General features: G+C 42.3%; 1 protein-coding gene across 1 annotated transcript in view; it reads left to right on the top strand.

Moving 5' to 3' along the window:
• SPEF2 (sperm flagellar 2) overlaps positions 1-18343 on the top strand; it is a 171720-nt gene that overhangs the window by 138592 nt on the left and 14785 nt on the right. Inside the window, exons 30-32 of the mRNA XM_060007077.1 lie at positions 1308-1414; positions 2120-2302; positions 7742-7834. Coding sequence (XP_059863060.1) covers positions 1308-1414; positions 2120-2302; positions 7742-7834 — 383 coding nt within the window. The remainder of the gene's footprint in view (positions 1-1307; positions 1415-2119; positions 2303-7741; positions 7835-18343) is intronic.

Here is an 18343-nt window from a genome sequence, read left to right as displayed (position 1 = left end):
AGATTCTACATCTACGTTTCACTCTTTTTTTGCGGTACGCGGGCCTCTCACTGTTGTGGCCTCTCCCGTTGCAAAGCACAGGCACTGGTCGTGCAGGCTCGGCGGCCATGGCTCACGGGCCTAGCTGCTCCGCGGCATGTGGGATCGTCCCAGACCGGGGCACGAACGCGTGTCCCCTGCATCGGCAGGCGGACTCTCAACCACTGCGCCACCAGGGAAGATCCTGTTTCACTCTTTTTATTCCTAAACAAAGAAGAATAGCTATATACTCTGGACCTGAAAGATACCCGAATACATGTAGGAATGTCTCCTGGTTCTAGAAGGTACCGACACTATGGGAGTTAGACATTTTTTAAGGAAATACATTTATTTTGCTTTCCTATTTCTTTTTTAATGCATGTGCATGCAATTTGAAATGAGCAACAGACTAAACAAACATCTCAAGGTAAAGTAGTTTAGTGTTTAAGAGCAAAAGGCTTTAAAAGGTTAGTTATCTTTTATAAAATATATCACAGTGTTTGAGCCAATTAGATGACTAAATTAGCACTTCAAATCTAGTAATTTAATAATTCAAATATCCCGACATTTACCAAAACAAATATATTCTGATCTAAAAAAGCAAAATGAGGATAAATGTGTTACCTGATCACAGTGGTGATGTGCATGCGTTTGAAACACTTTTATCCCATATTTACCAAAACATTTTACTCTAGTGCCCTGCTGAAAAATAGGAACCCTTGCAGTAGTTTTTTTTTTTTTTTTTTTTTTTTGCGGTACGCGGGCCTCTCACTGTTGTGGCCTCTCCCGTTGTGGCCTCTCCCGTTGCGGAGCACAGGCTCCGGACGCGCAGGCTCAGTGGCCATGGCTCATGGGCCCAGCCGCTCCGCGGCATGTGGGATCCTCGCGAACCGGGGCACGAACCCGCGTCCCCTGCATCGGCAGGCGGACTCTCAACCACTGCACCACCAGGGAAACCATTTGTAGTAGTTTTTTAAATTCAACCTATTCTGAGTACAAGGTCAAAGAAGACTCCAAACTAAAATATAAAGCCTCAGTATCTTACTCAGTCTGAACAATTTATTACTCACTGAAAAAGACGTGCTGACTTAGCTGAGAAACAACCATTGGAGAAAATCAGGAAATTGATTATTATTTTTATGTTTCCGAAGTGTCTTCTGTTTCTCTAAAGGCTAAAGTTTTAAAGAGAATGAATAAAGTGATTATACAAATATCCATTATTTGTTCTATTTTAGTGAAAGAAACAAATCACATAATAAAACGGAAAAATATTTCTCATTGTATTTTAGGCATGATAGGAAACAAAGCATTTACTGACATTCTGCTGGATTTGGTAACCATGAACCTTGGAACAAACAACTTTCCTAGTAGTTGGATGAACCTCACTCAATCTGAAGTAAGCTTCTATTTTGTTTGGGTTTCAAGCTTTGAGAATTCTTCTTCTTTAATCAATAAGTCAAGAGTTTTCAAATAACCAGTACCTGCACAGTAACCGACATGTAGTAGCAGCCAATAAACCTGGATGAACAAATGAATGAACTTCAAGTTAAACACTTAGTATGTTCATGCTCAGTATTTGAAAATAAGTGACGATGCTGACAGTCAATGAAACTCTACAGAGACCATGAGGCTAGCCAGTGAGTTTGTATTTATTACTACCAGATGGAGTGATCCTAACCAGTAATAGTAGATGATTCTGGCCGTGCTTTCTTTTCCTTGTATTCTGTTCCTTAAGAAAACAAAGTGGTTAAAGAGTATTTCCCTACAAGTTGTAGAGCCCTCCCACAATCGTAATTATCATCTTTATTCCTTCTCTGCTGAAAAGGTACAAAGTATAGTACAGTCAAAAGTGTTAATTCCTTGTGTAACGGTAAGCAAAAACCACAAATGTCAAGGAAGCAAAAATCAAAAACACTCTCTAAGTTCTGTCTGGCATGGATTGCTTGGTAGAACCTGAAGGAACAAAAGTGAGAACTGACCCTATTGGCCAAGCTAAAATCTTACTTCCTTCATCAGAATCTCTTACTAAGAAACACGAGCAGGTAGAGTGTCACAAGAGAGTCATACAAACATTCCAATGGCATTTCCTGCTTTCTTCTAGTTGCAGGAGTTAACATCTTTATTGGTAACAAACTCGGAGTTCGTGGACTGGCGGAAATTCTTGTTAGTAGTCGCGCTGCCTTGGCCCATTCCTCTGGAGGAGGAGCTCTTGGAGACCCTGAAGAGGTTCCAGGCTGTGGATGAGGAACACCTGGGCACAGTCACTTTCGAGCAGTATATGCAGGTCACTACCAGCCCCTGGTGGCACTAACCCTACCAGAGTACTTCTGACCTAAGAAGCTCCCTGATCTCACAACACCAGGTCTCATGGCCCATGTCTAGGCACCTAGAGTCAGCACAGGCACTGTCCAAGTCCCAGGTAGAATTCTGGCTCCCACCCCCAGGGAAGGATCTGAAAAAGTCAGAACTGCTTGGAGAGCTAAGGGTTCTGAAAGAAATCACAGAAAACATCATTGTCGTCCTACCAAGTGGTTCTTAACCTTGGCTGTACATTAGAATTGCCTGCAGAGCTTTTAATCAGCCCAATGCCCAATACCAAATACTCCGGGAGTAGCAACAGCAGTTACAATGAACACAGGGAAAGGGGAAGGGTTTTTTATTTTTTTCTTTCGGTCACAAGCGTGGTGAACGATAAGATGTTTTTGGACACGTTGAGTTTGAAATGTCTGTGGGAAAAGCAGACAGAAATGTCCCATCTGATATGGCAGATGCAGAAGCCAATCACTATCACGCAGGCAGTTGTTGGGGTTATGAATGGACCAGATCCCCCGAGGCAAGTGTGTAAAGTGATGGATCATCCAGTAACATGGTACCTGGCCATTGTACTTATAGATAGGATGTAACTACTGACCTTCACCAGAGCAATTTTGGGAGCATACAGAGTCTAGACTGCAGAGGATTGATGGAATAAATAGGTCTTTAGGAAGTGAAGATAAGACAGTCGATTCATTTTTGAGAAGCTTGAGTAAGGAGGGAGGAAGAATGAAATGCCATAACTAAGAAGGGCCTGAATGACTTATTTTGTGTCTACTCATCGAATTCATCCTAATTCTCACCACTTCACATTGCTGGTAGACACGAAAGGTGGAAACATTTATAAGGTGCTGATTTTGAAACAGGGTGATAATCTCTAGGTGCCTGTAGCTCGTGTATATTTCACCATTGAAAGATCACATCTCTTCCTGCTTCTCTTTTCTTCCTTGATTAATGAAAGACATGCTCATAGACAGCCCTGACGTGCCCACGCTCAGAGAGTTGAGCCAGAGGAAATCGAAGAGGTTCTTCCAGCCTGATCAAGAAAGGCGCATAGCTGATTGGGCTCTAATTTATATGCTTCCCAAGTAAAGCACTTTGTGAACTCTTTCATTGTCCTGGACCTGGGCTTGCAACTTATAGAGATGTTTTGTGTAAAAACATAAACAGCAGGGCAAAACTTACTCTATTTTCTTGTTGGCTTAAGATTTTTAAAAGTGTGCGCTCGTGAATGTACCAACCTTCACTCTTTACAGTATGTTGTCCATTTAAACATCTTTTTGCACAAACGTGAGACAAACTTAGGTGTTCGTAATTTGTACCACAGTGCTGAGCAAAACCAGAAAGCTTCCTCACCAAAAGTGTGAATTTCTTAGAGAAAGTTGGCTGCTGCATGAAACAGAAACTCAGAAATACTTATCAGAACACTGCCTGGGTTTGGGGAGCAGTTGATTTCTGAGCTCTGCCCTCTCAGCTTACGCACCCAACGCCCACTCCTCAGGAGGCTCAGGACAAGGTGGCCATTTGGAGAGGCCCGCTTGACCTCCCCACATGACTCACAGATCTCTAGCGCTCTCCACATCACACACACAGCGTTCCTTCATGGGACTGTCAAAACAGCTTCTGGGGTAAAATTTTATGATTTGTTGAAAATGCCACCTTCGAATACAGTAGTCGAATAGTACAGCTACATTGCTGAAATGAAGTTCTCTGGGGGGAAAGTAAATAAATAAATAAGCTCCCTACTCTGCTTTTTATTTTGTCTTTTTTCTTTTCTTTTGACTAACTGCGAGTTCATCATAACCGCCACTTAGCAGTGTGCTGATTGCCCCAGCTTCTAAAATGGAATAAGATACAGCGTTTGTGAAGCTGCTGCGGCTGCATACCTGGGCTAAGCCACGCGAGCATAAAAGCGCACCTGCCTTTGCTGCAGCCCGATTGCAGCTGTCACACTCTTGCCTCTGTCACGTGTGGAGGTTTAGTCACGCTCATGCAGAATGCTTTGATGGTGAACTCTCTCAACTCATCTTCTGTCAATGAGAACGCAGGTTATCATAGGCTTAATGAATCAGATGTTCTAGGATCCAAACAGCGCAGCACTTGTTCTCTAAGGAAAAGTAAACTAACCTAAAATTCTTTGACCATATTTTATTTATTCTTTGACCAAATGTCCACAAAGGACATTTCCACATTTCAAGGATAAATCACCTGATTATCCAGTGGGCCAAGATGTGGTTGACTGAACCTTGCTTGATGAATTTAAACCCAACCTACAGTTCACGTTTAACATTTCGCACTGCTAACGTTTTCATGGATGACTTTTTTAAAAATGTAAGTTGTTCTCTGATTAGGTTCTTTCTTCTTTCTCATGTGACCCTCTTGTATGTGAAACACTTTGAAACAGTTTCCTAATCTTTAAAATATCATCTATTTTTTAAAAACTAACATGACTGAATTCTTGGTTTTAAGAATAAGGGAAAATTCCTGTGCATTGGAACAATTGGATAAGGAATTGATGGTTGAGAAATCAGGGATGAGTAGGAATCCTTCTTTTAATATTTCCTCTTTATCACTGGTTTTCAGCAATTTGATTATCGTGTTCCTCGGTGTGCTTTTGTTCATATTTCTTTTGCTTGTGTTTCACTGAGTTTCCTGCACCTGTGGGCTTGCCGTTTTTGTCAAATTTGGAAAATTTTCAGAAATTTTTTTCCAAATATTTTTTCTGTACTCCTCTCTCCCATTCTCAAAATCCAGTCACATGTTTGTCCCACAGGATGCTGATCCTGGATTCTTTTTTCTTTCCAATTTTTTTTTCTCTCTGACTTTATTTTGTATTCATTTCTACTTCTCCATCTTCTAGTTCACTGATCATTTCCTTTGCAGAGTCAAATCTATTATTAATACAATCCAGAGCATTTTTATTTGAAATATATTTTTGATCTCTTTAAGTTGGGTCTTTTTTATATCCTTCATTTCTCTCTTCATTATATGCATTTTTCTCTGTCTCCTTGAATAAATAAAATATATATTGAACAGCTAAATGAACATCCTTGTCTGTTCATTCTATCATCTGTGTATTTTGGTGTTTGTTTCTATTGATTGATGTTTCTTCTGACTATGGGTTATATTTTCTGGCTTTTTTGCATGCCTTTGTATAGGATGCCAGATGTTATAAATTTTATATTGGTGGGCGTCCAATTTTATATACCTTTAAATATTGTCGGGCATGCAGTAATGTTATTTGCAATCAGTTTTATCCTTTCAAGGTTACATTAAGATTGATAAGGGTGGGTCCAGAGCAACCTTTAGTTTAGGGCTAATCTAGCCCCACTACTAAGGCAATATCCTCCTGGGAGTGCTACCCAATGCCTTGTGTATCAGGAGGTCCTTCCACTCTGCCGGGTGGTAAAATTTTCCCTGGTGGTAACATAGTCCCAGCCCTGTGTGAGACTCAGGAACAGTTCAGCTTACTCCTTTCCTGTGGTTCTTTCTCCAGCTTCTGGCATTTTCCACACATACATCCAGAGGTTGGCTTTCAGTCAAGAGTTGAGGAGATCTTTCTACAGATCTCTAGGGCTCACCCTCTCTTTCAGTGCATCTCTAGTGTTTTGCCCCGAAAATTCTAGTCATCGTGGCCTCCCCCAGCTCCAAATCTATCTTGTCAATCCAGCAGGATGTGCCAGCTCTATCTGGGTGCCTCTCCTGACACTGTAGCCTGAGCAATACTTGGGTCCTCATTGTTCTCCTTATTTCAGGAATTACTGTCCTGAGTTGCCTGTTGTCTAACGTCTGAAAAAATTATGTTACATATATATTGGTCATTTTTTTTATTGTTTAAGGCAGGAGGGTAATTCTGAGCTTTGTCACTCCATCATGACCTGAAGCATAAATCTTACCTACATTCCTCATCTCTCTATTCTCCATGGAGTGGTACTTATGGTCCACAGATTGGCCACTGGGCAAGGATTCTTCCCAGTCAGTGCAAAGCACTTACATTCAAAGCCCGAGCCCGTGCTGGACCTTAGCTGCTTCTGTGTCTTCTCCCTCACAGGTTTCTGCATGGCCAGCACTCCTCTGTTCTAAATGAAAAGAAAACCCGGTCCTCACCTCTGGGGGCTGCATCCCCTTACAATCTACCTAGTGTCACTCCAACCTTCTCTCAAAACACGGGTGATTCTTCGAAGGAAAGAAGGCACAAGCACAGGCCAGAGTCAGGTTAGGCTGGCCAATGGTTCTTGGAAGTAGGCAGTACCAAGGGTAGATTGTCCCTCTGGAAGATGGTAAGGGAGAATGGCCTAGGAACAAGATGCTTATGTATATGAAGTGCTTGACATGTTTAAAAGTTAAGATTGGCAAGACACATTCTTTGAACCCGAGGAATTAATACCTGATGTTCAGTAGCAGACATGAATGAAAACACCCAAAGGAATGAATTGAATGCCAAACATCTGGTATAAACAAGTCAAATTGGAGTTTCGAGGAGAGATCAAAGAGGGCTTCCCTGAGGAGGTGTGATCTAAGCTGGGTCTGGAAAGATGAGTAGGTTTACATTGGTGAACAGGTAGTCACCTCAGGTAGGAGTAATGATGTGAGCAAAAGAGCAAGAGTAGGAAATGGTTCTAAGCAGAGAATGACATGACAAGATTAAAGTTTTGAGAAAACTGATATGGTCAAATGGTCTGAGCTGAAACAAATAAGAGAAAGACTGGAAATGAAGACAGCTCCAAGCTTGCTGGAGCAGCCTGTGATGGAGGCAATGAGGCTGTACACCAGCATGGCAGCAGTAGACGTGAGAGGAAGGGAGAGGGGGTGAGGCATCGCCAAATGGGAACCGAGGGATTTGGTAATTAGTGTCAGACATGGGCTGAGAATGAAGGTTGTCATTAGAAAGTAGGTCCTGAGCTCTTGATTCAGTCAGTCACTCACTCAGCAAAGATTTCCAACACCAACAATATGCCCCAGCACCACACTAGGCTCCAAGAACAGAGAGCAACATGAACAGGACATGAGCGATATGAGCTAGTGGAGGGCACTGACCCCTCCAAAGTACTGCTATGCAAGCAACATCCAGGGCGGCGACCTCCCAGCTTCATCGCATGCTGCAACAGTTACAGTGCAGCAGGCACCCCAGTATGTGGGGTTTCATTTATAAATTATTCATGTGTACTACGGCACTAATGCATTCTATACATTATCAAATTTTTTAAAATAAAAATTACAAAAGAATGAGATCCAGTACATGTGAATGGAAGTTCTAGTATTTTCTCCAGCATCCCCATGGTTTCTGCACCCTACTTTGGAGACCACTGCTCTAGACACCTGCAGAGATGGCTTCAATCTCTGTGGTTTTCAGAGGAACAATTACATCTCAGTGTAACTTTAATGATTCTCATTTTTGTTTTCTGTGTAGGCTGGTCTGTGGTTTACGGGAGATGAAGATATAAAAATTCCAGAAAATCCCCTTGAACCTCTGCCATTCAATAGGCAGGAGCATCTTATAGAGGTAATTCCATAACATTGATCCATTTCTTGTCTTTTCTCCCACTTGTGTAATTAGTCTTAGACTCCACCCCGACTCCCGGGTCCTTTGCTGTATCCCCCAAGTGCAGAGTTTAATATTCACTATGGTGACAGCATAGGAGAGTCTGGAGGGAAGCAGGGACCAAAATCTTAGACAGGCTTGTCCTGTTTACTCACTATGTGATCCCAGACAATAGCCATAAGCTCTCCGGGTTTCACTCTTCTCATCTAGCAAATAAGCTGGTACTGAACACACTTTTCGCTAAATGCCCTTCCAATTGTAAAAGCTTTGGATAAGAACTGACTTTCACCAATATATGTCTTTGTTCATTTCTCTTTGATTTTGACTAACTTGAGCAACATTCCAAGAGTTTGCCTACTGTATTGCCCACTACCCGTCAGATTATCATTATTATCATCAGAAGTATCATCGTCATCATTATTGTTATCATTAGCTTCTATCCCTGAGGCCACAATAGAATGCAAGTCCTTAAAATCTGAAAACCGTTCTGACTTCAACACATCCAAGCTCAATAAAATATGAGAAAAGTTGAATGGTAGATTCAGACATGAGAGCAAACTTTTTTATCGATTGATCAATTCAGCCCGCCATGGGTTAAAAATTGCAGTGCAGAATTGAACATGACTCCAGTCGTAACCTGAAAGTGAGCAATTCCCTTCCATTGGACGCATATTCTTTGAGCATCTCTCTTAGATGCTAGCAGGAGAGCAGGTGAAAGAAAGGGGTCAGGGAGTTACCAAAAAATGTCCAAGACATGAGGCTGGCAGTTGCACGGGCACTTTTTTGTTTTGGTTGTTGGTTGTTTTATAAACCGGAGGACTGAGCTCAATTCTCCTGTAAAGCTTTGGAAGGTGTCTCTATATGATTCTTTGAAGAAATCTGTCAACAATATAAACAGGTTCTTCCTTCCTTGGGAAGAAGCCAGCAGTCTGAATACGATGTCAAGTAACTTCGTTTTCAGCCAGAAGTTTTTAGAAGTGTTTATCAGAGCAGAGCCCTTCCATGGCTCACAGAGCTGCTAAAGGCGGGAGACAGCCTGTGTTGGTCAGTCCCGAGGACTGCGACACAGTGAGGCCGGAAAGGGCCTTGGGATGCCAAGGAAGGGTGTGGCTCCCACCTGCTGCTACCTAAACTGCTGGAAAGTGAACATAGGAAAGGAACAAAGTGGGGGCCAGAGGCAGGACCACAGAGCCTGAGAAAGAAGCGCTCTTACAGGGCAAAGGATGGTTGACAGGTGTGTGTGTGTGTGTGTGTGTGTGTGTGTGTGTGTGTGTGTGTGTGTGTTGTCCAGAGGACAGAAGAGGGTGGTGTCCTCTCTGCCCCATGGACTGGATGCTCAGCATTTCATAAGTCTCAACACCCTTCAACTGGGATTAAAAGCACAGATGCCACGGCTGACAAGCTGCGAGGTCTCGATGGAGTTACTTACCCTCTCTGTGCTGTTGTTTTATTTTCATCCCTCTCTGCTGGGAGTGTTGTGCAGCGTGAGTTCATATGTGTGGTACTTTTAGAACAGTGATTGGCACACAGTTAGCCCAATGTCAGTGTCAGCTAAACAGAAGCTAACCACACTAACTCTACATGGTAAAACACCAGTTAATGGTTAAGAAGCTAAAGAAAGGGGTGCAAAGGGAAAACATAAAACAATATAATACGTTTACTTTTTTGGCCATAATTAGAGTAAGTAAAGACCAAATCAGGGGAGAAAACACCCCATGAAGAGGAATTCTGAGCGTCAGGATCCCTGGCCTCTGCTCCCAGTTCTGACATGACCCACTGTAGGACCTTGAATAGATCCCTTCACCTGCCGGGGCCTCTGCTTAGCTCTTAAAAAGAGGGCTTGGCCTACAATCTAGCTGGCCACACCCAGCTCCCCTGCTTTGTCATCTGTGTTCTCTACAATCCAGGGCTGCCAGGGGTCCCAGGGACAGACTGTAATTCCTGCTGTCTGTGGGCTCAGATGACCTCAGAGTCCTAGGCACTGGGTAAGAGGTCCAGTTGCATCCGTAAAAGGAACCCTGAGACACGTCCGTGTTGCAATCACATCGTTGTCCCCTGACAGTGACCACTCACTTCCTTATAACTGACAAGGTTCAGCCATGGCCTGGCTGCCCAGCTTTCCACACAACATCAAGGGCAACTATTCCAGTGTTTTAAAAATTCATAGGGATTTCTTGAGAAAAGGCAATTTAATCTCACCGTATGCAAATTTACGGTTTTCTCTTAATCTCTTCTCCACAGCTTCCGTCCACATGAAATCCTTCTATTTCTTTGGGCTGTTAATATTTGTTGAAGCCGGGCTCGTGGTTTGAAATACTAGCTTTTTGCTAACAAATCCCAAGTGTCTATTTCCACCACCCCTAACCTCTCTTCCAAACGCTAGACTCCTAGACACGACTGTCTATTGGACATCTCCACTTGAATGTTCTAGTAGACATTTCAAACTCATCATGTCCAAGACTGGGTCCCTGACCTCCCATCCCCACCACCCCACTGCCCCACCTTCACCTAGAGCCCTCTCCATGTTGGTCAGTGGCAACTCTGTCCTTCCTCTTGCTCAGGCCAAAACCCTAGGAGTCATCCCCAGTTCTCTTCCTTTTCAAAACTCCACATCCAGTCCTTCAGGAAATGCCCGTAGTTCTACCCTCAAAATACGTCCAGGATCAGACCACCTGTTCCAAGTCCCATTGCTGTCACTGGAACAAACCAGCCAACTTCACCTGCGTGACAGCAGCGGCCTCATCACAGGTCCTCCATGTCTCCCTTGTCTTGGCTCAGGTCACAGGCAGATCACAGCAGCCTCTACTCCAGCCATCCCACAGCACTGCGTTTTAGTCAGAGGAAACCCCAAAGTCCTCAAGAAACCAACCGGCCTTGCCTCTTCTGTCCCCTGCCTCAGCCACTCTGGCCTCCTCCCTGTTGATCAAATGTGCAGGCATGCTCCTACCTGAGGACACTGGCCTCAGCACTCTCCTCTGCCTGTGTGGCCCTTCCACTGCGTGTCCTACCTGCTTACTCCCTGCCCACCTCCAACCTTTGTCCAATTTTCATCTTCTCAATTCTGCAATGCCCCTCTTCCCCACCCTTCACTCCAATTCCCCTTTCCTTGACCTACATTTTTTCCTGTGTTTCCATAATGACTATCTAATTTACTTTATTTATTCTGTCTGTCTTCCTCTTCTAGAAATTAAGCTCCTTAAAAGCACGCATCTTTATCGCTTTCCTAGTAAGTGCATTTCAAGCACCTAGAACAGTCTAGAACAGTCCTAAGTACTTTTCTGGAGCCGTCTAAGGTTCTGCATAGTCAATAAGTACTTGTTGAATGAATGAAACCATAGTATTTGTGTTGGGTTTTGAGTCTATGTAAGAAATTTCCACAAATTTAGTGGCTTAAACCAAGGCCCAATTATTACCTCAGAGTTTCTGTAAGTCAGAAGTCCAGTCATGGCTTAGCTGGGTCCTCTGCTCAGGGTCTCAGAAGGCTAAAATCAAGGTGTCAGCTAGGGTTGCAATCTTAGCTGAGGCCAATTCCTATATTGGTTCCAGGACTGGCTTCCAAGGTGCGCTGCTGGCAGAATTCAGATCCGTGCAGTTGTAGGACTGAGAACTTCAGCTCCGAGAGGCTGCCTGTTGTTCCCTGCCACACGCCCTCTCACAGTTTCAGAGTTTGCCTCTTCATGGCCAGCAGGAAAGCATCTTGCTGGCTTCAAATCTCTCCCTGAAGTCCTGGGTCCTTTTTAAAACGGCTCACATGATTAGATCAGAGCCCAAGGTTGAGCTCTCATTTGATTAACACAAAATCAACTGATTAAGGACCTTGTGTCTGCAAAATCTCTTTACCTTTACTCCTGAAAATTGGCTTTCCATCATATTTACAAATCCCACCCATACTCAAGGGCAAGGGATTACACAAGATATGTATTTGAGGGGGTTTTCCAGGGAAACTCTGAAGCCTCCTTAGGAGTCTTCCTATAACAACATTTTAAATGATCTTAAGAACATAGCATCAGGATGAGACTTTTTTGAATGTCTCATCCATTGGTTTAAAATCAAGCCTGTGTAATTACAGGAAGAGTTCACATGTCAACTTATTTTATTTTTGCCCATCTTCCTTCAATATATCACATTGAACTTCTCTGTTAATGGAAATAATGTGTTGCACCTACACAGCCTTTTTAAGAGCATTTCAATGAAAATAGTATTAAAGTTCAAGGATTCATATGAAAGAAATGGAAGATAAACATGAAAGGACAATGCCATGTTTATCTGTTGGTGTCAGCTCCCTTCTACCCCTAGTCCTGCCGGGAATCCCTGAGGACTTCCAAAGGCAAGTGGGAAGATGAAGAAAATATAAGGTCCTAAAGGAACCCAAAAGCTGGATCATGACTCTTCAAATGCCTAAGGCTGCGTTACCATCAGAGAGTGTTTCAAAGCATCTGAGCCTAGCTCAGTGCCACAGCAGACCCTCAGTAAACGTTTGATAAAAAGGGGTGACTGAATGAACGAGCTTGCAGAGCCCATTGACCTCTAAGATTCTTTTCAGATTCATGGCATAACAGACTTCATGTATTTTCCTATCAAAGTTATTCTTATTTAAATTTTATTGGATTTGTCAAATAGAAAATAATTTTTCCAATTGTTATCTCATGGATGTATAATTGGACTTGCTCATAGTTGTAAGGACTGTCAGTAATAAAGAATAACGTGGTGTCTCTAGACCTAGGCACTTGCTTCTTTAAGTGTAGGCCAGGGCCAGCGTCTTGGGAATTGTATAGGAGCTTGCTAAACATGCAGAATCTGAGACTGCTCCAGAGCCGTTTACTTAATAAGAATCTACATTTTATTTTTGTATTTTTTAACGTCTTTATTGGAGTATAATTGCTTTACAATGGTGTGTTCGTTTCTGCTTTATAACAAAGTGAATCAGCTATACATACACATACATTTTTAAAAGATTCTCCAGAGGACCTTCAAGATGGCAGAGGAGTAAGACGTAGAGATCACCTTCCTTTCCACAAATACATCAAAAATACATCTACACGTGGAACAACTCCTACTGAATGCTGTCAGAAGACCTCAGACCTCCCAAAAGGCAAAATACTCCCCACGTACCTGGGTAGGGCCAAAGGAAAAAACAAAAACAAAAACAACAGAGACAAAAGAATAGGGACTAGACCTGCACCAGTGGGAGGGAGCTGTGAAGGAGGAAAGGTTTCCACACACTAGGAAGCCCCTTCGCGGGCGGAGACTGTGGGTGGCGGAGGGGGGAAGCTTCGGGGCAGTGGAGGAGAGCACAGCAACAGGGGTGCGGAGGGCAAAGCAGAGAGATTCCCGCACAGAGGATCGGTGCCGACCGGCACTCGCCAGCCCGAGGGGCTTGTCTGCTCACCCGCCGGGGCGGGCGGGGGCTGGGAGCTGAGGCTCGGGCTTTGGTCGGAGCGCAGGGAGAGGACTGGGGCTGGCGGCGTGAACACAGCCTGCAGAGGGTTAGTGCACCACGGCTAGCCGGGAGGGAATCCGGGGAAAAGTCTGGACCTGCCTAAGAGGCAACAAACCATTGTTTTGGGGTGCGCGAGGAGGGGGGATTCAGAGCACCACCTAAAGGAGCTCCAGAGACGGGTGCGAGCCATGGCTATCAGCACGGACCCCAGAGACGGGCATGAGATGCTAAAGCTGTTACTGCAGGCACCAGAAACCCTGTGTGCAAGCGCAGGTCACTGTCCACACCTCTCCTCCCAGGAACCTGTGCAGCCCGCAACTGCCAGGGGCCCGTGATCCACAGACAACTTCGCCGGAAGAACACACAGTACGGCTCAGGCTGGTGCAACGTCACACTGGCCTCTGCCCTCACAGGCTTGCCCCACATTCCGTGCCCCTCCCTCCCGGCCTCAGAGAGCCAGAGCCCCCTAAGCAGCCACTCCTTTAACACCCTCTGGTGTGGGCAAAGAACAGGTGCCAGAAGGTGTCCTACACACAGAGGCAGGGCCAAATCCAAAGCTGAGCCCCAGGAGCTGTGCAAACAAAGAAGAGAAAGGGAAATCTCTCCCAGCAGCCTCAGGAGCAGCAGATTAAATCTCCACAATCAACTTGATGTACGCTGCATCTGTGGAATACCTGAACAGACAATGAACCATCCCAAAATTGAGGTGGTGGACTTTGAGAGCAACTGTAGACTTGGGGTTTGCTGTATGTGATTGACTAGTTTCTGATTTTTATGTGTATCTTAGTATAGTTTTTAGCACTTGTTATCATTAGTGGATTTGTTTATTGGTTTGGCTGCTCTCTTTTTCTTTTTAATTACTCTTTTTAAAATAATTTTTAAAAACTTTTTATTTTAATAACTTTATTTTATTTTATGTAATGTTTTCCCCTCCCTTTTCTTCTGAGCTGTGTGACTGACAGGGTCTTGGTGCTCTGGCGAGCTGTCAGGCCTTAGCCTCTGAGGTGGGAGAGCTGAGTTCAGGACACTGGACCACCAGAGACCTCCTGGCCCCATGTAATATCAATCGGCGAGAGCTCTCCCAGAGATCTCCATCTCAATGCAAAGACCCAGCTCCACTCAATGACCAGCAATCTCCACTGCTGGACACCCTATGCCAAACAGCCAGCAAGACAAACACAACCCCACCCATTAGCAGAGAGGCTGCCTAAAATCATAGTAAGTTCACAGACACCCCAAAACCTACCACTGGATGCAACCCTGCCCAGCAGAAAGACAAGATCCAGCCTCATCTACCAGAACACAGGCACCAGTGCCCTCCACCAGGAAGCCTACACAACCCACTGGACCAACCTCATCCACTGGGGGCAGAAACCAAAAACAACGGGAACTACGAACCTGCAGCCTGCAAAAAGGAGACTCAAAACACAGTAAGTTAAGGAAAATGAGAAAACAGAGAAATATGCAGCAGATGAAGGAGCAAAGTAAAAATCCACCAGACCAAACAAATGAAGAGGAAAGAGGGAGTCTACTTGAAAAAGAATTCACAGTAATGGTAGTAAAGATGATGCAAAATCTTGTAAATAGAATGGAGAAAATACAAGAAACGTTTAACAAGGACCTAGAAGAACTAACAAGCAAACAAACAGTGAGGAACAACACAATAAATGAAATTAAAAATGCTCTAGAAGGAATCAATAGCAGAATAACTGAGGCAGAAGAATGGACAAGTGACCTGGATGATAAAATTGGAAATAACTACTGCAGAGCAGAATAAAGAAGAAAGCATGAAAAGAATTGAGAACAGTCTTAGAGACCTCTGGGACAACATTAAATGCACCAACATTAGAATTATAGGGGTCCCAGAAGAAGAAGAGAATAAAGAAAAGGACTAACAAAATATTTGAAGAGATTATAGTTAAAAACTTCCCTAATATGGGAAAGGAAATAGTCAATCAACTCCAGGAAGCACAGAGAGTGCCATACAGGATAAATCCAAGGAGAAACACACCAAGATACATATTAATCAAACTATCAAAAATTAAATACAAAGAAAAAATATTAAAAGCAGCAAGGGAAAGCAACAAATAACGTACAGGGGAATCCCCATAAGGTTAACAGCTGATCTTTCAGCAGAAACTCTGCAAGACAGAAGGGAGTGGCAGGACATATTTAAAGTGATGAAAGGGAAAAACCTACAACCAATATTACTCTACCCAGCAAGGATCTCATTCAGATTTGACAGAGAAATTAAAACCTTTACAGACAAGCAAAAGCTAAGAGAATTCAGCACCACCAAACCAGCTTTACAAGAAATGCTAAAGGAACTTCTCTAGGCAGGAGACACAAGAGAAGGAAAAGACCTACAATAACAAACCCAAAACAATTAAGAAAATGGTAATAGCAATGTACATATCAATAATTACCTTAAATGTAAATGGATTAAATGCTGCCACCAAAAAACATAGACTGGCTGAATGGATACAAAAACAAGACCTGTATATATTCAGTCTACAAGAGACCCACTTCAGACCTAGGGACACATACAGACTTAAAGTGAGGGGAGGGAAAAAGATATAGCATGCAAATGGAAATCAAAAGAAAGCTGGAGTAGCAATTCTCATATCAGACAAGATAAACTTTAAAATAAAGACTATTACAAGAGACAAAGAAGGATACTACATAATGATCAAAGGATTAATCAAAGAAGATATAACAGTTGTAAATATTGATGCACCCAACATAGGAGCACCGCAATACATAAGGCAAATGCTAACAGCCATAAAAGGGGAAATCGACAGTAACACAATCATAGTAGGAGACTTTAACACCCCACTTTCACCAATAGACAAATCATCCAAAATGAAAATAAATAAGGAAACACAAGCTTTAAATGACACATTAAACAAGATGGACTTAAATGATATTTATAGGACATTCCATCCAAAAACAACAGAATACACTTTCTTCTCAAGTGCTCATGGAACATTCTCCAGGATAGGTCATATCCTGGGTCACAAATCAAGCCTTGGTAAATTTAAGAAAATTGAAATTGTATCAAGTATCTTTTCCGACCACAACGCTATGAGACTAGATATCAATTACAGGAAAAAAACTGTAAAAAATACAAACACATGGAGGCTAAACAATACACTACTAAATAACCAAGAGATCACTGAAGAAATCAAAGAGGAAATAAAAAAAATACCTAGAAACAAATGACAATGAAAACATGATGACCCAAAACCTATGTGATGCAGCAAAAGCAGTTCTAAGAGGGAAGTTTATAGCAATACAATCCTACCTCAAGAAACAAGAGAAATCTCAAATAAACAACCTAACCTTACACCTAAAGCAATTAGAGAAAGAAGAACAAAAGAACCACAAAGTTAGAAAAAGGAAAGAAATCATAAAGATCAGATCAGAAATAAATGGAAAAAAAATGAAGGAAACAATAGCAAAGATCAATAAAACTAAACACTGGTTCTTTCAGAAGATAAACAAAATTGATAAACCATTAGCAAACTCATCAAGGAAAAGAGGGAGTGTACTCAAATCATAAAATTAGAAATGAAAAAGGAGAAGTTACAACAGACACTGCAGAAACACAAAGCATCCTAAGAGACTACTACAAGCAACTCTATATCAGTAAAATGGACAACCTGGAAGAAATGGAAAAATACTTAGAAAAGCACAACCTTTGGATACTGAATCAGGAAGAAATAGAAAATATAAACAGAACAATCACAGGCACTGAAATTAAAAATCTTCCAACAAACAAAAGCCCAGGACCAGACAGCTTCCCAGGCAAATTCTATCAAACATTTAGAGAAGAGCTAACACCTATCCTTCTCTAACTCTTCCAAAATATAGCACAGGGAGGAACACTCCCAAACTCATTCTACAAGGCCACCATCACCCTGACACCAAAACCAGACAAAAGATGTCACAAAAAAAGAAAACTATAGGTCAATATCACTGATGAACAGAGATGCAAAAATCCTCAAAAAAATACTAGCAAACAGAATCCAACAGCACATTAAAAGGATCATACATGATGATCAACTGGGGTTTATCTCAGGAACGCAAGGATTCTTCAATATAAACAAACCAATCAATGTGATAAACCATATTAACAAAGTGAAGGAGAAAAACCATATGATCATCTCAATAGATTCAGATAAAGCTTTTGACAAAATTCAACACCCATATATGATAAAAACCCTCCAGAAAGTAGGCATAGAGGGAACTTACCTCAACATAATAAAGACCATATATGACAAACCCACAGCCAGCATCATTCTCAATGGTGAAAAACTGAAACCATTCCACTTAGATCAGGAAAAGACAAGATTGCCCACTCTCACCACTATTATTCAACATAGTTTTGGAAGTTTTAGCCACAGCAATCAGAGAAGAAAAAGAAATAAAAGGAATCCAAATTGGAAAAGAAGAAGTAAAGCTGTCACTGTTTGCAGATGACATAATACTATACATAGAGAATCCTAAAGATACTACCAGAAAACTACTAGAGTTAATCAATGCATTTGGTAAAGTAGCAGGATACAAAATTAATGCACAGAAATCTCTTGCATTCCTATACACTAATGATGAAAAATCTGAAAGAGAAATTAAGGAAACACTCCCATTTACCACTGCAACAAAAAGAATAAAATACCTAGGGATAAACCTACCTAAGGAGACAAGAAACCTGTATGCAGAAAACTATAAGACACTGATGAAAGCAATTCAAGATGATACAGATGGAGAGATATACCATGTTCTTGGATTGGAAGATTCAACACTGTGAAAATGACTAAAGCAATCTACAGATTCAAATGCAATCCCTATCAAACTACCAATGTCACTTTTCACAGAACTAGAACAAAAAATTTCACAATATGTATGGAAACAAAAAAGACCCCAAATAGTGAAAGCAATCTTGAGAAAGAAAAACGGAGGTGGAGGAATCAGGTTCCCTGACTTCAGACTATACTACAAAGCTACATTAATCAAGACAGTATGGTACT

Source organism: Delphinus delphis, chromosome 3 (genome assembly GCF_949987515.2).
Source record: "Delphinus delphis chromosome 3, mDelDel1.2, whole genome shotgun sequence".
Lineage (NCBI taxonomy): Eukaryota > Metazoa > Chordata > Mammalia > Artiodactyla > Delphinidae > Delphinus > Delphinus delphis.
The sequence above is the reverse complement of the archived record's forward strand: the minus strand, read 5'-3'. Positions and strand labels throughout refer to the sequence as shown.